Here is a 21543-nt window from a genome sequence, read left to right as displayed (position 1 = left end):
TTCAGTGGGAATTTAGGAACACAAATGCCTACTGGATTGCAGCCTTTCTGAATCCAGTGCTGTAGGATGTTTCTTTCCTTCTCTTTCTCTTGCATTCTGTTCAGCGGAAAGACTCAGAAGGGTGTCACTGATACTGAAGCAACAGAGGATGACATTGTTTTTGTACTGTCAGAAGTACACATTTAGGATTATCTGAAGCATACCGAAAGGAAAATGGGAGAAATGTTTTTCCCTTTCCCATATATATGTTGATACTAGTATATAGCTAGGTTTTGTCTTACTTTTTCCCCTTCACATTGCTGCTTCTATTTCTTCTTTTCATTTTTACTTTTACTGTTGGGAAAAATGTCACTTTCTACCTGTGCTGGAGGTGGACAAAATCAAATTGCAGTAAATGAAAATAAGTTGTTATGGGACATGAGTTGGGTTTCAGAAGTAGGAATAGATTTTTTGAAAGTTGCATATCTTTGGTATTAGGGGTTGGGAGCTATTAAAAAAGTAGATCAGAGGTGTTCATAGAAAGATGAATGTCTAAGTAAAAATGAGGTTGATACTTAAAGCTGTTTTGCATTTTTAAGAATAAACTAGTAAAAAAGATGTTAACTAAATAATCTGTGCAGGGGATGATAATCTAATACCCACATGATACAATCTCCTGAAAACACTCAGTTCATAAGACAAAGTATTTCTCATAAAATCATAGAAAAGTATAAAAGAATTAAAGATACTTGACTATAATCCTGTGATTAGAAAAAAATAATTTTTTTTTTTTTTTTTTTTTTTTTTGTAATCTCAAAAATGCAGAATTATTACCATAAACATTAGGGGTTCTCAGCATCACTTGTTCTGTGGATTGACTTAACATGAAGTAGATGTTCAGAGTGACACTTTGAGCTTTTAGTTCAGTGACTTGTGTTTATAATTGTGAAATATGTGATGGGTTTCAGAGACCTTATTCCTAATTTTCATCAGCAAAGAATGCAGGTTCTCATTCCAAATAGCTGGGAGGGAGTAAATGTCTTACTCCAAAATTTTTTTTAAGAAAAATCCTCTTCTGACTGGTTAAATGAAAAAGTTTTTGCTGCAGAGAATTGTCCATCATACATTTCTTTTTGTCACTGTTCCTTACTTTTTATCTGCGATTGCTGCAGAATAATTGCATTTCATTTTATTGCAGTGAAGTTGAAAAAATGATTATATTTTGACTGGAATGTGTGTTTCCATTGGTGTGTAAATGTAATGCAATGGTAACCATTGTACTGTTTGATCAGGATGTTAACTCATGAAAAGTTTTTTCTCTGGTTGTATCAAGTCATACCAAGTTCTTGAACTGCATGCCTTAAGAAATTTTACGTAGAAATGCAAGTAGGACACATTAATGAATTCTTACTGTACACACAAAGGGTCTTTATTTTTGTGCATATTATGGATCACTGGGTTCTCTGTTTTGCTGACTCATATACCATACAACAATTAACAGTAAATTGCAGTGCTGTATAGTAATTATAATCTAGGATCTCACTGTTGAAGTCACAGTAGTAGGAAGGATCATTATAATTTTCAGCTTATTCTGCTTACAAGGTAATCTTTAGAAAGGATTTTATTTTACTTTATATATTAAAGATAGCTATCTATCTATCTATCTATCTATCTATCTATCTATCTATCTATCTATCTAGCTAATATCTAGATAGATATTGTAAGTTCCAGGAGGAGTACACAAATAAAAATGTCTGTGAGGAATGAATGCAAAAGTAAAAGAAAATATCAAGACAAAATTTTAAAATAAAATGTATTATCATAAGGATGTTAATTTCTTTGTTTTCAAGTTTTACTGTCTAAGCAGTATAGTACTAGAATCGAGTTTCTTCACTAGAGAAGATATTTATAAAAACTCAAAGGATATGGCAGTGAGCCATAGAAGACTATGTAATCACTGAGGAATAAGACCTCAAATCCATAAAAAGTGTTACAGAAGACATGACAGGTTACAATGAAAGTGCGGTAATTAATGATGATAGCTTTCTATCTCTCTTTAATTTCTAGCACTTGATAGGATAGGATGACTGGATTTCCAAAATAAAATCTCTTGCTTAGCAGATTACTGTCAAGGCATCAGAAGCCCAAATCCATTGCAGTGTTGTTACTTGGAGGAGCTGTGTTATCTGAGATGTTATAAGAGTGTAAACAATGGGAAAATGTAAAAAATAATGATGTATTGTTAGTTAAATATATATTTCACTTATTTTATAGAAACTTTAATGAAAGACCTTGATGTAATAACAATTCCTAGTAAAGATGTTGTGATGGTACATGAACCAAAACAAAAGGTGGATTTAACAAGGTACCTAGAAAACCAAACTTTTCGTTTTGATTATGCCTTTGATGACACGGCTCCTAATGAAATGGTTTACAGGTATGTGTATATGCTTTCTTTTGGTGAATCTTTTTTCTCATATTTTTTCCATACTAATAACTTTTACGCTTACGTTGGTCTTAGACTTTATTCCTATTCTCTGTGTTAGCAGATGGTATATTGCTACCTCCATTCTTTTACCTGTTTACTTTTGTTTTAACTCTTTATCCCTAATTATTCACCTGCAATGTCATTTCCATATCTGTGGGCCTCAGTCCTACTCCCAGTCCTCCTCCAAGCCCTGCTGCATTCCAGGCTTTAGCAAGTATTGCCTCCCTCCTCAGCTTCTGATTACTCGAGCCACATAATCAGGTCTCCATTTGCTTCCAGGTTATTGTCTTATTATTAGTGTGTGTGCAGCACCTGAGAAATGTGAGTCATGGCTTTTGGTCATCAGGAAACCTGGAAGAAAAGGAGAGCCCTAGCACCAAAGAGCTTGCAGTCTGAATATAGGATGATTAAGAGATGGAAACAAATCAGTAGAGGATGAGAGTACCAATAAGTGAGAGAGTAAATTGCAGTATTACTGAGATACCTGAGCTAACTTGTCTTCTCGAAGCAATCTGGCTGATGTAAGGTGGAAGTGTATGGAGCTAAGTTATCTTGCTGAAAATGCCAAGTCTTCCTAATTTAAAAACAAACAGCAACAAAGACACATATCCTCTTTTAGGCTCAAGGCGTTTGGATTTCCATTTTGTTCTTTGCTTTTCTGTTTCAGTTCCACTGTTGGTACAGACTAATTCACACAGCACTTTCAAAAACATGTTTAGAAGTAGCTATTTCCCTTGAAGAAGTAACTGAATGAAATACATAGAATAGTGGGCAAAGTTAGACAGTGTGACATAATCGTGGTCAGAATCTTAGTATGTGTCTAAATACTGTGGAAATTTGGTGAAGATAATTTTTCTTATGCTTATTGTGCTGCTCGTTGTCTTAAGAAGTATTGACAGAGAAATATCTTATTTTCTGTTTTTAATCCACAGCTAGGAAGTGAAAGTTAGAATCATGCCTGGAATGATAGTGGATAACAAAAAACTACTAAAAGAGATTTTAAAAGGTTGTGAAAATAAAAACTTCTGTCATATGCTTGTTATAATTAGAAAAGGGGGTGAAAGGAAAACCTTATAAAACTAAGAAAAGAGTTGTAAACAGCAAAGCTGTGTCCTTGGAGATTTCTGTCTTTGCTAGTTGTCTGCTGGTAGCATCTTTTCTGTCCTTGATGCTGAAGAGCTGTGGGAGAGCCAACTGCTTGACGATACATGAAGTAATTCTCTTGCTTGACAATCCATTCTTCTAAGTTCCCTCCTTCCTTTATTTATCTGTGCAAACATAATGTTTAATGTGAGGGGCGGTTTTGGTATACAATGTTGTGGCTTTGTACTGAGTTTTTATTAGTTATGTAATACATTAATGGCAATTCAGGAATATATTTTAAGTTTATCCATACTGAAACACTAGATCTCTACTCTTTCTCCTTCTCCCTCAAATGGCACAGTAACGATCTTTACTTGAAGGGCAATCGGTTTTAAGGTCTTCCATAATAACAGAAGTAAGAGCAAGGTAGCTGTCATCATGTGCTCTCATCAGAGCCTCAGGGTCATAGTGAGGAAAAAAATACTGTGTTAACATACTCCAGTTTTCTCCAATATGCTAAATTTACTGTATCTCTACACTGAAAAAATGTTAAGTCCCAGGTGGAAAAGTACTACTCTATTATTATTACTACTACTACCATTATTATTACCATTATTACTACTGTTATTTTGCTTAACCTGTATTTTAAGTCTTTTTAATCCATGAACCACAACACGGAATTGCAAATTTTTTTGTTAATATTAAGAAACATTCACTAATTGGAATATATATACCTCATGAGTTTTAAAGGAGAACCAGTTTACATTTCTGAAAGACTAAGATTAGTGCAGATAAAAAATCTAGTAAAAGTATAGTTGGACTCTTTTAACATAGTATCATTTGGAGTTGTGTAATCCTTTATAAAATGTTTTAAGATACATTTGTATTTTGTCTTACTTTAAAATAGATACATTTGAGTCCCTTTTTATTAAATCTGCAAAATAAAGTTTCAAATTCAGTCAGACAGAAGTTATGGATTGTGCTTCTAAGGTGGATAGACTTTGTGAATTTTTAATTTTTATATATAGAAAGAACAAACATCAAAATATGGGAATATCCTCTTGGGGAGACAGAAGTTGTATACTTAAAAGAAGCGAAGAAAAAAAGACTAAGGCTGTTCAGGAATCATCTGGTGTATTCTTGATGAAAATTCATGATTCAGCTAGACGTAGATTCTTTACATAACCCTGGGTTGCTGCTGAATGGTGCAGTCTTTCCCATATTATTTTTGTTAGTGATCTTGTGTTTGAAAGCAGAATGAAAGAAGGTTGTAGCATCTCAGTGTTTCTGTAATTAATTTTTTTCCTTTATTGGACACTTACACTTATTTATGTGTAAACAACTGGAAAATTTTAAAAAGAGTCTTGCAGAGAGAATAATCTCCATATGTAACTCTCCATTAGTTTACCCTTTGCTTTTGGAGTTTATAGTGAAATAATGGTGATAAACAGCTGAAGTAGGAAAAATAACTCTGTGTTTCTTAAAATAAAATTAATTATCTAAAAAAATAAATGATCCTTTAGATAAGACTTTTGACAGCAAATAGTACTTCAAGTACAAGTAGAATTTTTTCATTCTTAAGAGCCCTTTCTTAATGTATGCAAAGATGTATAATGTTGTTTTGGCCTCTTGTTTTTCAAATTTAATCTTGGAAGTTGATTTGGGGAGGAAAAAAAAAATTCAGCAGAATTTTAGTATTGATGAAAGTCTTAGCCGCTACACTGTCCTTCTTCAATATCTTCTTATTCTGGCATCTTGAGGGAGCTCCAGACTCCGTTTAGTAAACTGTGGGGTGTTGGATCATTAAAACATGGAAATCATTATTTAGGGTTAGTACTTCAGTTTTTTAAGTACAGATTTTTTTGCATTTAAGGTTTACAGCTCGACCATTAGTGGAGACCATATTTGAAAGGGGGATGGCCACTTGTTTTGCATATGGACAAACAGGCAGTGGGAAAACCCATGTAAGTAGTTCTTCTACAAGTCAGCAATACTGTTTTTTACATGACACATTTAGATGGGTTCTAATAATTAAGAAATATGTAAAGTACAATTCTGTGATTTTTATGGTGCTTTTCTCTCTTTTCTCTTTTTCTTCCTTTTTTCTTTTTTTTTGTAATTTAGACTATGGGTGGCGACTTTTCAGGAAAGAACCAAGATTGTTCTAAAGGCATATATGCACTTGCAGGTGAGACTTCATTGATCAGTTGGCTTTGGGCGGATCAGTTGAGATCAATAGATTTTCAACTCTTTGTCATACAAATATAACAGTTTACAGACTTTGCATTGCAGTGGAGATTTGATAACATCAGAAGTCCATGGATGTGTATCCCTTACACAGTAATGTAAATATAGACTACTTAACAAAAATGCAATAACAGATTACTTAAATTTGTCTTTTTGGTGTCTTCTGCATCTTCCAGTGTAATGCGGCAATTTAGATTGCACTGTTTTAGGCTTGGTTGACGGACCCTATCAGTCATTCTTGCAAAATATGAGGTGCTGTAAAATAGGCTGTTACGCGTAAATGAATCTTCACTAAATGAAAACACATGATGATGAGATTTCTTTTTATTCTGGAAATGTATTCACAGCTCGAGATGTCTTTTTAATGCTAAAGAAGCCAAACTATAAGAAGCTAGAACTTCAAGTATATGCAACATTTTTTGAGATCTACAGTGGTAAGGTGAGTACCAGCTCTTTCTGAGAATGAAGGAGCTTCTCATACACAAAACTTTGAGTTTGTCACATAAAATATTTTTCCCCTCTTTGTATTAAAAGCTGTATTTCAAAGAATTCTTTACATTTCCCTTCCAATTGTGTATTTCCATGGAATGTTTTGCATTATTTGAAATGGAATTCAAAGCAGGAAATTTTTTTAAGCTCCTCTTTTAACTGTTCTGTTTTCCTCCTTCCTTAAGGTTTTTGACTTGTTGAACAGGAAAACAAAATTAAGAGTGTTAGAAGATGGTAAACAGCAAGTCCAGGTGGTGGGATTACAGGAGCGGGAAGTTAAATGTGTTGAAGATGTTCTTAAGCTTATTGAAGTAGGCAACAGCTGCAGGTATCTTCCACAGTTTACACCAATTACTCATTGTATGTTAAAAAATTAGAACAAGATTTTTTTGAGATGTCTTTGTAGTGATGCCTTTTTTAATATGCAAGGGATTTTTTTATGATGTTGTCTGCAAGTAAGGAATATACCTACATTTAAAATAGAGACGTTTAGTTTCTTTGTCTGCTAGAGAGAAATAATTGATTTTTCAAGAGGATGTGAATTGCATGCATTATGTAAGCAGCTTACTGACTTAAATTCACGTAATTTAAAACCTGGAATGCTGCCAGGTTCTTCATCTCTAAAAGGCCTTGATGCATACTGGCAGAAGTTAGCACAATTTTTTTTCCTTCTTTTTTTTTAAGACTTCAGCTTCATTGTTTTTAAAATTAGCCTTGAGGTAGAAGTGTCATCAGCACTTTTTGTGTAAGATCTCTGATAATCTGAAATATGTGAAGATCTGATTTTCAGTGGGAGGCAGAATGTTACTAATCTTCCATTTCCATCCAAAGAGATAGAAAAAGATGCATAATTATACTATGTATATCCAATTGTTAGTGTTCTATGTGTAGTGTCCACAAGAGTGTTAGACATGCTGTCAACATGTAAGAAAATACAGGAATCTGCCCTGAAAACCTATCATTGTGAGGTATCATGTTTAACATGCATGGTCCTCCACTGGTTAATGTCTTTCTCTGCTCTCCTCCTGTTTAAAGGACATCTGGCCAGACATCTGCAAATGCACACTCATCTCGAAGCCATGCAGTGTTTCAGATTATTCTCCGAAGGAAAGGGAAATTGCATGGTAAATTTTCTCTGATTGATTTGGCTGGCAATGAAAGAGGAGCAGACACTTCGAGTGCAGATAGGCAGACTCGGCTGGAAGGTGCAGAAATTAACAAGAGCCTTTTAGCACTCAAGGTAACTGATACGTTTCTATTGCCTTGGAGTAGGTGGAAGCCTACATATAATAGCAGTGACAAGTAAAATTAGTGTTTTTGCGTGCTTGTCTACATTGTCTATTGATATGACAGGTAAAAAACAATGTATTGATTTTTCCTCTAGATGCATGAGGAAACACTTATTAAGTCCCAAGTAAAAACAGTGCATAAATGTTGTGCTATCAACTTACATGTAGTTTTAGTAAAATAAAATCAGAACATCCCAGCAAAACGAACCAACCAACTGAAAAAACAAAACCCCGAAACAAGAAAACACCCCAAACAAAGAAGTTCACAAAGGGTCCCCAGTGGTAGAATTTGCAGATATTTCTGGTACGTATCTAAAATAGGAAGGCAAATTACTTACTTGTGTACTCAAGGTAAGAAATACTAACAGGAAGTATTCTTACTGATCTCACTATTTATTTCTTTTTTGAAATGAATAATAAAATTACACTGACACCATATTTACTGCTGTTAATATATTGACTAAAGCAAAACAACAGCAGCATGTCCAGAAAAAACTAGCAAATAATTGAAAAAACCCTTGAAAGATGAAATCCATTTTTATCAACTCTTCTTCGTAGCAAATTTTCTGATGGAGTCACTTTACAGATTTTCATACATCCAATCCAGGACATATAGACAGAGCTATTTCATACATCCAATCCAGGACATATAGACAGAGCTAGGAAATACTACTTAAATATTCATCTGCTTTTTTGGTTTGATGTTTTATTGTGATTAAAAGAGGTTCTCTCTAAATACGGAAAGTAATTTTTGATTTCAAACTGAAGAAACAGTAGTTTTGAATTTCTTAAAATTTCTCTCTGGTTTTAATTAGTTTTGCTTAGGCTTACTTCTCTCAGCACCAACACTGGTTTTATATAAAAAATCTGAACCCCAAGATCTGTGTGGTTACTTTTTTATTCCCAGTATAAACCTGGGAGAAGACTGGCATCTGACTAAACAGATCTGAGAACACACCATAAAATTGTGATGTCTAATGTGTCACTACAAAATTCTGTGGCATGTTGAAAAATTGGAAGCAGCAGTTCCAAAACTTTGGCCTCTTCTGATTTAACATCAAAGTAAGCAATGCAGGGACTATTGGATTGATGTTACAACTCATTTCCAAATGTAATTGAATAAAGCTATTTTGTTTTGGGGATTTGGTTTGAGGTGGTGGTTTTGTTTTTTGTTTGTATGTGGGGTTTTTTTGTACTGGATAGTGGTCATACAATGTTACTTGGTTAATTTTTATACAACTTGTCTTTTTAATTACAGCAAAAGGTTCTGCTGCTGCTGTACTAGTGATCTTCATCCAAATAATATGGGGAAGGGGGAAATAAAAATAAATGGAGGTCTTGCAGAGGTCTAAAAGGTGGTACAAAAAGATAGAAGTTTCTCAATGACGTTTGTGATTTTTCATCTATCCCAAAAACATTACACAGCCTTTTCCATTGGTATTCAGAAACTGTGAAGTTATTTTAAAGTTTCAATTAAACTACTACATTATGACAAAGTGATCTTTGTTGCTAATCCAAGATTTGCTCTTTCCACCTGGATATCAGTCCTGTCTTAACTATTCAGGATTTTGGCACAGGAAGTTATTTCTGTAATGTCTCCCATGGAAGCAGTGTTGTCATTTTGTTACCTGGTTTCCAAAGATGTGATGAAAACCAAACATTGTTTAAAACTCTATTACAAATTTAGAAGCTGGTGGTGTCCTTCTGTAATCTTTTACTAACGAGGAGATAATCCAATTCTAATTTTTCAGGAGTAAGTAAACTAAAAATCATTATAGTAAATTAAAATATCAAATAAAAACTTGCTGATTGCCATATCAGTAATTAAATATAGGATATATCTGCAGCTGGAGGATTAGTTGAACTTCTGTAGAATTATTCATGTAATACAAAGGCCATTCTATCTACTAATGCAGCTAAAAGCAAAGCTCTAATTTGAAATACTTATGAAGTATGGTCGGTTGTAGAAATTCTGTGTGTAGATGCTTTAAAAGTGCACCAAGGAAGCTTTGCATCTGAAGAGATGTCGGTTAAGGCAAAGGCAGAATCTGGAATAAACAGTCAAAATATTATGATGACAACAATGCAGAAATTTAAAATTAAAATTTCTGTGCATAAGAATAACTTATTAAACAATATTAGAGCTCTGAGTGGACAGAAGTGATGGTTAGATTAATGGTTATATTGGTGTCACTGTTCTGGTTGCTGCTGTAACTTCTGTAATATTTACATCTATACAATACTGCTCGCTGGAACCCAATCAGTTGCAAGTATTAGTGTAGCCCCTTGCCTCTGGGAATGGAAGAGAAGATCTTATCCCAGTTTCTTCACGTAAAGAGTATTTTACAAAAGGGAGTGACCTAATGTTTTCAAGTGTCTTCCAATGTTAAGCAATGTTAAGTAGAGAGCTTGCTTCCAGTAGAGAGCTATGCCTACTTGGTTTGTGACCAAGCTTTCAGAAAGCTTGTTTTTTTTCTAAGCTGTAAAGAAAGACAGTGGTAAATTCAGAATCAAACCACTGCTTTTAACTGATATGGTTAACACATGTCCCTGCCCATACTGCTGCTGCTGGCAGAAGTTTCAGTTCATGCAGGCTTTTGTAGCTGATAATTGGGAATAATTGTTGGCCTGAATATTTCACATCAACACTGTTCAGTTCTGGTGGATACAACAGTTGTCAATAAACTGGATGACATTGAGATAGTTTTTCGGCTTCTAATCCTTATAAAATTCTTTCATCTCTGCTGAGCTTAGTGAGCAGTAGAAGCCTAACGCTTATTGAATCCTAGCTTTAGCAGTAAATTTTATTATACTTTTGGGGGAGTGCATCAAATATAAGGCATGTGCTTTCTGATTCTGAATTGCGTTTTTATTATATTTATTTAACCCATGATAAAGAATCTCTTTGTCCTTTCAGGAGTGCATTAGAGCCTTAGGCCGAAATAAACCTCACACACCCTTCAGAGCAAGTAAACTTACTCAGGTGTTAAGAGATTCATTCATTGGAGAAAACTCACGTACCTGTATGGTAAGTTGATTTGGTTAATTGTTGTCCATTACAAAGAGAAAAGATACTGCAAATTTAGGCTTTTATGTTTAAAATAGGTTGCTTGCTACTTGAAGTGTGTTGGACTTAAATTTATTCACTAATTGACATTGTATGTGGAGGGGTATTTCAAAAGAGACTTTTCTCAATGGTTTAGTTTGAATATTAGGATGAATTTCTTCACCAAAGGGGTTGTCAAGTATTGGAACTGGCTGCTTAGAGAAGTGGTCTAGTCACAATCCTTAGACATCTTAAAAAGATGTGTAGATGTAGTTAGGGACATGGTGGTGAGCTTGGCCGGGTTAATGGTTGGACTAAACTATTTTAGAGGTCTTTTCCAACCCAAGTGGTTCTATGATTCTGTGATTTTAGAAAATTTGTTCCCTTCTCACTTTTTTATTAGTGTTTGTTCTAGTTTTCTAGCTAGGATGGCAGCTAGAAACACTTCTAGTTTGAGAAGTTTGTTTTTAGCAGTGCCTTAATTATAAAAGAGTCTTGTTTGTTTTGCAGAGTTCTGGAAAAGAGTGTGCAGACTGGAAATACAGTGATGACTTATGATTTTTAAATGACAAAGATTAAACTAAAAGTTGGTATCAAGGTCATCAGAATATGCTTCAGGCTCATGAGGGGGAAGTCATTGGGATAGATTGGATGAATATCTATTGTAAATACATTAAAAATATATATTTATATAGAAATATATAAAATAGAACATAAAATTATTGTAAATATTATAAATTATTAACTATTATAAGTATATATAAATATGTAAATAATTGTTGAATAGCTGTAAGTGTGCATTTGCACCAGTCTGAAAAACAGAATTCTTCTGACAGATGAGTTGAAGGGCAGATAAAAGTACTGATGTCCAGTTGTTTTATTTGTGCATCCTTATTATTTCTCTTTATGAGAATGTGAACTCTCTGCAGTGCATACTGATTCCTAGGTTTGTTTGTGTTTGTTACTTTTCACAGGCTCCTTTGAATTAATTAGTCTAGAGGCCAGAGAAGTATGCAGACCACAATGTGAAAACCATGGTCTTAGGAGAGCTTAGTCCTCCCTTTAGCTGTTAGGTATGGTTCTAATTTGAAAATGGTGGTAAAATAGCATTTTTATTAACCTTTTTCTCCTTCAGTTTTCTAATGAAACAACAGGATAGTTTTCTTTCCCACTGAGACTTACCTGACCAAGCTGAAGATGTCCCTTCTCACTGCATGGGTGTTGAACGAAATGACATTTTAGAGGTCTCTTCCAACTCAAATCATTGTATGACTCTATAACTTCATGAATCCTGTGCAGGATTAGATAGGTGCAATTCTAGCAGGTGTATCCACACTGCTGTAGGAGGTTTGAAAAATTAGCCTGTTGGAGGTTACTCTCTGCACATCAAATAATTAGCATTTGTGAATATTTCATGGAAGTTCTTAATTAATAAAAAGAATCCCTTCTGAAAGTGGTTATGTGCTTGAATTATTTTTATTTTCTGATTCACGTAACTACAATCTCTTCACAATTAAGCCTAAGAAACCTCTTTGAGGCTAAGATACGTTCAAATTCATTCTTCTGCTATTTTTTTTAGTAGTAGGACCACTTGTGGCATTCTGGTTTTAGTGTTTATTTACATGAATTTTTTAATTAAGAATGTAATCAGCAGAGTCTCATCTTAAGATACTGTCTTGCTTCAACCCCAGCCAGCAATGGGGGTTATTACTAAGGACTTTCTCAACAAGACAGATTTGATCCACTGCTTAAACGTGCCATTTGAATAAGACATTTTACAACTATGTGGTGCTTTTCAATATGAAATGCATATAAAATGATGTAGTAAAATCTTGTTATTTTTAACTTACCCAAGAATTCCTGAAATAATAAAATACCTGCTGTATGTTTTCCATTTACTTTCTGCTACACGAATCTGTAAGGAACATATTTGAGTAAAACTCGCTGGGTAGTTTCTACACTTCATTTTTATGTGACTTTTCCTTTATTGTTTATGGATATGTTGCAGTTGTAAAAGTTACATCTTTAGGGATGAAGTATTTTCTCTGTATATAACATTAAACTATGATTCGGAAACTCTTTGTGTTTTCAAATTTCAGAAAAAATATTTTGAAAGTAACTTCATTAACATTGACAGTTATGACTAGGAATTGCTTCATTCAAAAGAAATCCAGAGACTTGCAGTCAGCATAAATATTCTTTTTTAAAAATTTTATCAGTCGTTGCAGTTTTAGTGTTCTTGTCTTTAAATAGTTTGAAAAACCATTTAAAGTTTTTGAAGAGTTTAATTGTAGGATAATGAATCATCATTTGAAAGTTGCAGTGTGACTATATAGGATAGTCTCATTTTTTTAACCAGTGCTGCTCCTTGACATGTTGCATCCTTCATGTGCTGCAGTCATAACTGAAGTGGTCAGACCCCTCACCAGGGTGGGAATAGGAACCTGCAGACTTTAATGTCCAGACAGGGCCATCGATGGCACTGTGATGGCTTACAAGCAGTGTAGATAGATTCAGGATAGGAAGAATGATTATTACAGGTGTTAAAGATACTCCTGTCCCTAAGTAGTGCAACTTTTTCCATCCTCATTTGGAATTAGGAACAAGAAAGTGAGCAACAGAGAGGTCTGAGTCCTCCTGTCCTGCCTGGACTGGGCTTGTCGGGACCTGAGGAGAGGTTATACACCAAGACCTGTGCACAAGTTTATGTGTCCTGAACAGGGTATTCACACAGACCAAGGCACCTACAGTAGTACTTCCCTAGAGCAGCTGTACCTTATGCTCTTTAAAATGTTGGAGCAATCTCCTAGTGTTACAGCAGTGGTAATAAATAGGTAAAGCAAAAGCCACACACACAAAGCAAAGGAAGACATGGAATTCATTCACCACTTCAATTGTCAGGTTAGTTCAGCTGTCCCCAGGCTGTATCACATGTAATGATGCCTTGGGAAGATAAATGCCATCAATCTAAACATCCCTGTCTGTGGCATACTCTGAACATTAAACTATTGGAAGGGATGTATGCATTTTTCAGGTTATTTGAGTTTGTAAGGGCTTTAGGAACTTTTAGGTTTTGTTAACTGTTGTTACCCAAAACAAGAGAAATGCAGTTTTGTGATCACAAATATAAGCTTGTTGTTTTCCTTAGTAATTTATGTGTACTTTAGTATTAGAGGTTTAAACTTAGGTCTGTATGGTCACTTCCACCACATATTTTTCCTTTCTCCCCAGAAGGAGAAATTCCTCTTGGGATGACTACCTCTGATTTTATACAGGAATGTCAGCAGCAGGATGAAAGAGAAGACTGGAATTATTTAATCACCATCAGTTTCAGTCTCCTGAGTGTGTGATGCCACAAAAATGTTAGTGTGCAGGATCGCAGAGGTGTTTGTTCTGGGTAGAGCCTTTATGACTCTTTAGGAAAGAGCACAGGTAGAAAAATTGGACTATAGGGAGAAACTAGGATGAATAATGATCCCACTTTTCCCAATCACAGTTTTATTTTTTGCTGATTTCAGGAAAGGTGGTGCAATCTTCAGATAATTCAGTTAATTTAACTGGAAAAAGAAAGACGTTTAGATTCCAGATACATCTTGTGCAAGGTTTGCCATCAAGTATTGTTTACAGATAATTGATATTTGAGAAAAAATATATCTGTACTTAGGAAGATAGTTAAACTCAAGCTCATCTTTACTACTGTTTAGTTTAGTTTCTGATGTGGCTAAAATCAGCACAGAATCTCCTTGAACAGAGGAGAGTCTCAAAAGATACATAAAAAATAATGTGGTAATTGTTTATAGGATATATTAGACTTAAGGTCTACTGAGTTGCATATTTCCTTTTTTGATGAGTGCATTTTTTAAGTTACAATTTCACATTTACAAAATATGTTACCAGGATGGTTGGGGAAATTGAATTTCTGTGAATTCTTGATATTCCTTGTAAGGTTAAAAGAATTAAATTGAAGCTTTGACTGGACATGTGTCCCTGAAATGTTGTTGTATAAGTACAACTGTACATAGAAGATATTTTTTGTAGAAGATCAGAAATGAAACTGGAGATTAAGAAATATACGCATTTAAATTGTACAAAGTGATTTACTAACTTGTGGCCTGTTTTCTCCAGATTGCTACTATTTCTCCAGGGATGGCATCATGTGAAAACACTCTAAATACATTGAGATACGCAAATAGGTATGAAAAATGTTATTTCTTAAAGCTATACTGACTGTTGATGACAGACATTTGAAATAGTGTTGTTCCATGATGTGTGATAATTTTAGCTACTTGAATAATTCAATGGTAGTTGTGTTTCTTAATAAGATTAAAACCAGATTACTGATCCAGGCTCACATTTCATTTAAATTGTCACTTTGTACAACCATTACAATCAAATCTATTAAAACTGTATCTATGCCATTATTCAGAGATGAATAATGTGGATTACAAGGTATGTGGGACATGCTGCCATTAGTTTTGCCCTTGCATTGAAAAGACCATCTCTTGCATTAGGGATAGTTGGTGTTCGTGACAGTTCCCTAGGGTGTTGGCTAAGAAACCTTTCTGTGATGTGATTTATTTTCGATCCCTTTGGTGGAAGAGTGTGCAGTTGCCAGTCTGTATTATATAGGCAGTCTGTATTATATATACATATAAAATTTCATGCTTCCCAAATTCAGGCAAATATTTGAGGACCTTTAGTAAATGCTTAAAAAGGCATAAAATCAACAGTCTTTATAATCACTGTAGAGAAATTAGCACCGTGAGAGGCAGATGCATCACTTGAGACCTGTACTCCTCTGAGAAAGTGTTCAACTCTTTCCAGTGACTGTGAAAGGAGCCCTCACCTGCTGCAGTTCTCCTCTGTTTAAAATCTATGGATTTAAAATCTATGGAGATGATGCAGTCAGGTCCTGTGTGTCCCTGCAGCCAGACCTGTGACTCAAGAAGTGCCCCACACTTGGCTGCAAAGGACAAAGGTGGCAGACAGCCTCTGGGCCATCAGAAACCCATCATCTTTGCCAGAAGAGACCACCATCTGGGGGTCTGTTTGCCCCAGTGAGAGGTCAGACAGAACCACAACTGCTTCTCCTTGGCTAGGCACAAAGGCCTGCTAGGAAGGCTTACTGCCTGCTTCTCTCAATCTCCAAGCGTCCCTGTGTCTAGGTTAATGGAGCTAGTAGTAAACCTGCCTGGCTTGGACCAGTCTGTGTCATTTCCTCCCTGAAGAGAAAGAAGCATCTACTCCTCTGCTTAGAGTAACATGATGCAGGACCTTGCACATTCAAGAGTTGTTGGAACTTGTACTCCTTACAGAGCTTATGTTGCTGAAGTGACTCCATAAAAAGTCACTACAAAATGAATAAAGCACCTCTTTCTAGTGTACTAAATAGTTAATGCTGAAACTATTTCCTCCCCTCACTGTTAAAGTTGCATGGTGTTATGGAGTATATACTTGTCACTGTGACGTTGCTTCATGTGTTTTGTATAGTTTACTTTTTCCTAACAATACATCATTTTCATAGTAGTTAGTTTTAGGTGCTGGACACTAGTGTGTGGGCAGTGACAAGAGGAGGTGAAAGAGAGTTTACACTTTTGTAGCTGTAATGATTTGATATTTTAAAAGGAGTCATTTAGTGGAATATTGAAGGTAGACCAAATCATATAAACTGTATAAGCTGAAATCTGGAATTACTCTTTTCAAAACCCTGCTGTTATAGTCTCCTGCAAATTAGCAGCACTGGTTTTGTTCAGTTTTGTTCAGTTTTGTTAGTGATCTGAACTGTTTGCAGAGAGTTTAAATATGTCAAAACACTTGTTTTATAAAAATAATTTTGTAGTTAAACAATTAAAGAAGTATGCTAAACAAAGAGTTGTCATTTTAACTGTGTTTATGAGAACATTTTCTTTTAATTTGCCACTGTATTTTGCTGCTGCAGAGTAAAGGAATTTGGAATTAGTCCTTCGGACATTCCCTTCTCACAGGGTAGTGGCAGTCGCTCTGATCTCTCTCCTTCCTATGAGTATGACGACTTTTCTCCTTCAAACACCAGGTCTACTTCATTCTATACATGGAACGTTATTTTTAAGTTTTCTTTTTGGCTTTGTAATTTTACAGACCAACCTTTCATTAGTCCCCTTGCCTTGAAAACATACTTTGTTTTTATTTTGGTTTGGCAGGTGATGGTTCTGCATGATATGCAATCATCTTCCCAGTATTTTGTTTACCCTCCTTAAACATCCACATTCTGTATCCAGGCTTGCTAGTTTCCTTCATACATTTAAAAAAAATAGAAATGGTGATGTCACCTTTGTACATTTAGTGGACCAAATCTAACAATTCTGTTAGGGTAATTTGAATATCTCTGAAAATTTTCTTACTTATGTGTGTGTGTGTATATATATATATATATATATGTGTATATGTGCGTGTGTGTGTATATATATATATATATGTTATTGAAAGTTTTTCAGTGCTCTGAAGATAAATGTAAAATATCTTCCATTGTAGTAAATAAGTGCTATTTGAAAGATTAAAGAAACTAGGAATATGTTCTAAAAATTGCTTTCAGACTTTCATGCATCTTCCATAGGTTTGCTTTTAAAAAGCCTTTTTTGTGACAGAATTGTGATCAATCTTTAAATTACTTACATGCTGCAAGAGCCTACCATTTTATTAAAATATTTTTATCTTTGAAGTTAATGAAAGGATCTACTTGTTCTCTGAAATATTTGATTGCAAGTTATTTTTTTCTTCAGATTTCTATGTTCACTTGCTTATAACAGCTAGTGCAGAGCTGATTGACTTAACTTTTTTAGAGCCCAACTGTCTATGCAGAAAAAGAAACATTGTGATGTCTAAGGTGCTAAATAACCTTTTCTTTGAAATACCACCCATTGTCAAAGAGTTAATGTTGAGGGGCTTGAAATTTTTGCCCTCCTAATTGTTAACAAGTGGTAAGATTTCAGTCAGAAAATACTTCTTGCTAGATTACTGTAATCCACATGCAAGTTGTAAAAATGCAAGGGTCCGTGATTTTAGGACCTGGACTAACATCTTTTTGTCACTGAAAGTACATTAAATTTGTGAAGCTGACATCATCATCTTCCTTATTAAATTAATTGATTGTACATAAACCCATAGAGCTTTATTTTTGGTTGTTACTCTTTTGCACAGGAGGTTACTAATTCTCAAATGAAACATTTTCTGCCCATAGGGTGAAGGAGCTGACGGTTGATCCTAGTGCTGCAGGAGATATCCGTTCCATTATACACCATACTCCCAATCAGATGGATGACTTGGAGACACAGTGGGGTGTGGGAAGCTCTCCTCAGAGAGATGATCTCAAACTGCTTTGTGAACAAAATGTGAGTGGTTTACAGAATTACATGGAAAGAGATGATGACATACAGAGGGCAGAACAAATCCAGGTGGATAGCCTGTTAGTAAGATCTTAAATGCATACAATATATCTCTTCACCTTTTCTCTTTATGGTATTAAGCTCATTTCTCTACAAAAGAAAAACCAAACCCAAAAATGTTTCTTGAAGGGTTTCTTTATCTTCCTTGCTGATTAAGGCTTTTAATGTCTAGGCAGGCTGTGGTGATGATCTATAATCACATTCTTTTAGGCAGTGGGAACTATCCTAAAACTCATCTGTTTTATTTAACACCCTTTGTGGTTTTGAGCATTATTTTCCCTGCATGCAAACCTTCAATTGAGTTTGCCTTTCCCTGCATATAGAAATCTGGCTACCCATCATTCCTCCTCCTAGCATCCTGGTTTTCCTAGGGTGAAACCCCAGTGCATTGTTTGCAAAGTCAGCTACACGATGTTCCCAGTATGCCTCCCTGGGCTGGAGGAGTAGAGAGCGGAGAGATGTCTTCTAAATGGCATTCTTCCTCATTGCTAGTTTACAGCTTTAGTCCTGGTCCTTAAATATTCAAAAGGGATTAAAACTCTATTTGTGAAAATGTCCTTGAGAAATAGAAAAGAAAAATCCTTACAATCCTAACATTTTTCACAAGACTCTCAGTCTTGTTAGACATCTCTTTGTGATATCTGCAGTCTATCTCACTTCAGTAAATGACTTCTTTTCCAGGACTCTGTTTCATAAGAACATGGTAGTGATTCCTAGAGCTTCCCATTGGATGTTCCTTCCAACTAGATATCCTATTATATCACTTGTTCATTGCTCATGTTGAATGAATTTAAGCTTTACTTAATGTTTTAAAAAATATTTCAAAGGCATTGTTTAAGGAATCTACACTGTCTTGCTAAACATTAATTACAGCCTACAGTACTTCTCTCTTCTATTGTTGACTATTCATTTTTAAAGAAGCCTTCTTTGTCCCAGTTTGTAAATCTGTGTGTGCATCTTCTAATTTATCAATCACTATGTACATTTTAGATTACTCCCTTCATATTTATTTAACTTTTTTTCCCAAAGGTTTGATTTAATTTTGATTTCCTGAAATTCAGTGAATGTAATTACTCTTCTCTTTTTTTGAATTTTTTTTCCTGCCTGTTTCAGCATACACAACAAAAAGCCCTGACAGAGACCCAAAGTTTTCTGTGGGCATTAAAATCTATTAGAAATGATAATTATTCCCTTGAGACTTCATCTTCGCATTATTTTAACTTGTTATTTTAGTGTGGAATATTCTGATTTCCAGTATTTGCTAGGATTAGCGACTGGAAATTTTTGGTAAATATTAATTAAATTTAACTCTGTAAACATTTGGGATTTATTGCCCCTTCTATTAATTCCTGGAGATTTTCTTAATACTTCTTAGAAGTATTGAGTTCTATTTTTTGACAGGCTTTGCCTTCTGCATTTTTTTTTCCATGTTCTGTGATGAAATGGGTCACATTCAACATTTTTCTGCAGCCACAGTTCTTTCCAGGCTAACAAGGTTAACTATTGTTTTTAGGAAGAAGAAGTTTCTCCACAGTTGTTTAGTTTCCATGAAGCTGTGTCCCAAATGGTAGAAATGGAAGAGCAAGTGGTAGAAGACCACAGGACTGTCTTCCAGGTAAAAGATGGAGTTCCACTTTGTTTTATCCTAATTCAGGAATTTATGTTTTCCCAATGAAAGTGCATACTTTTGAAGATGGAGGAGCATCTGATCTGTAGCCTTTCTGTCTGTCAAAGGTTCCTAAACTGATTTATTATGTTAAGCTGATTGGAACAAACAAATAGGAACAGATTCCATAACACCTGATCTTAGTCCCCATGATTAAGGAGAAGTACATTTCTTGGTCATTGCAAGAAATTGCATTGAAATTTAGTAAAATTTTCCTTTGCTGGGCTTTGCTAATCTCTGTCAGCACCATTTCTGTTTGGTCATCTCCCTCCAAGTATTGTGTCTGAATCTGTGTATTCTTTTGTGACATCTCCCTCTCCAGAGGAGACAAATGTATTTCAGACTGCCTATTTGCTTTCAATCTTCACAGCTATGTAAAGATTTCACTTGCTGTTAGTCAGAGCTTTTGGAAGGAATACTGCCCATGTAGTGCTGGTCAGTGCTGTGGAACCTTTTACACGCACAAAATCGTGACAATGAGTTACTTGTTTTCAGAAGGAAATGCGGGTTGCTTCTGTTCATAACCTTAAAGCCTTCAGGCAAGTTGTCTGTTTGGCACATCTGTTCCTGGAGAACAGCAGACCATCAAACCTGTAGGGAATACACATTATCAGCTCAGGTATCTAGCTTAATGGAACATTGATGTGTGTTCATAATAAAGCAAGATGCTAAATAAAACATCTTACAGTGGGTGGAGTTATCTAGTTACTATGGAACATTAGCTCTGAAGTAAAACATAACAGAAGTGTGAAAGTCATGTCCTAATGTGACTTCTGGAGAGACAAGCTGCATTAGTTTAAGATGTAATTGCCTCTGTCTGTCCATCTGGCCTTCTGCTAGAGATTACTGCTCCTTCTGGCAGTCCCTGGGAGGAAATGTGTCCAAGCCTCAGGTCCCTTTGTTCAAGCATGGCTTGTTAGTTTATGCTGTGTATGTAGGTGGGCTGCACCGACACAAAATATGACAGCTGTACCAGTCATCATCTGTCAGTGTTCTCCTGAAAGCAGCTGATACACAGCATCCTTTCCTGACAAAAACAGCTAAAATACACCAGTGCAACTAACTCTGCTCTACGTGTTCAGGAGTCTGTGTCTTCAATGTACAAGATTATGTTAGATGAGATGAATCTTAACCGAGAGTAAGCTCCATCTCTCCTGAAACCCAAAAACCAAACTAGTTTGGACTACATTTTCAGTTTTGCTTGGGCTGCGGAGCACAGAGGGAAATACTTAGTATGTCAAACCAAGCTTTCTAGTATGCCTAGAACTGTCAGCTGCTTTCTTTTCTTGAAACCCAAGCATTTCCAACTGGGCTCAGTTCTTCTGATCACAATTTTGCATGGTTCTTTAACATTTAAACTCCTGGCCGCATGCTTCTTTGCTACAAGCTTTTCTTTCCCCTTTTTTTTTTTTTTTTTTTTTGTTGTGGTTGGTTTTTTTTTTGTTGTTGTTGTTGTTGTTGTTGTTGTTGTCGTTAGGTTTTTTTTTTTTCCCCAATGTTCAGAGTGCAAAGATGAGCTTTTTTAACCAACGTTTATTGTATTCCTGTGTGTGGATTTAGGTCAAATAATAGAGTTTAAAACAGGTATCCTTTTATACAGCTTCTCTCAAAACAGGGTAGAATTATCTTGGCTCCTTGAACGTAGTAACAACTGTGTAATTATGTAGTGGTAAGCAGCCCATACTTAAAGCCTGACTTCAAAGTTTGACTCTTGCCTAAGGGGACAGGAACATGACAAAGTTCTGTTCCGTAAATTTCTCAGCTTCACAACTGTCTAATGTTCTGAATTTGAAGAGAACTGGGTAGCTGGGGCTTACCTGTCATGATGTGGCCAC

General features: G+C 35.3%; 1 protein-coding gene across 5 annotated transcripts in view; it reads left to right on the top strand.

Moving 5' to 3' along the window:
* KIF2A (kinesin family member 2A) overlaps positions 1-21543 on the top strand; it is a 58682-nt gene that overhangs the window by 33228 nt on the left and 3911 nt on the right. For 2 of the 5 annotated variants that reach the window (XM_040089460.2, XM_040089459.2), the window contains exons 9-19: positions 2254-2416; positions 5424-5514; positions 5675-5738; positions 6145-6236; positions 6472-6614; positions 7322-7526; positions 10493-10603; positions 14747-14814; positions 16560-16673; positions 17838-17988; positions 19556-19657. In XM_040089460.2, the coding sequence (XP_039945394.1) occupies positions 2254-2416; positions 5424-5514; positions 5675-5738; positions 6145-6236; positions 6472-6614; positions 7322-7526; positions 10493-10603; positions 14747-14814; positions 16560-16673; positions 17838-17988; positions 19556-19657 (1304 nt within the window). The remainder of the gene's footprint in view (positions 1-2253; positions 2417-5423; positions 5515-5674; positions 5739-6144; positions 6237-6471; positions 6615-7321; positions 7527-10492; positions 10604-14746; positions 14815-16559; positions 16674-17837; positions 17989-19555; positions 19658-21543) is intronic. The other 3 variants (XM_040089462.2, XM_040089461.2, XM_058424021.1) reach the window with 2 other exon arrangements.

The sequence above is a fragment of the Hirundo rustica genome, chromosome Z (assembly GCF_015227805.2).
Source record: "Hirundo rustica isolate bHirRus1 chromosome Z, bHirRus1.pri.v3, whole genome shotgun sequence".
Taxonomy (NCBI): domain Eukaryota; kingdom Metazoa; phylum Chordata; class Aves; order Passeriformes; family Hirundinidae; genus Hirundo; species Hirundo rustica.
This window is presented reverse-complemented; position numbering and strand designations above follow the sequence as displayed.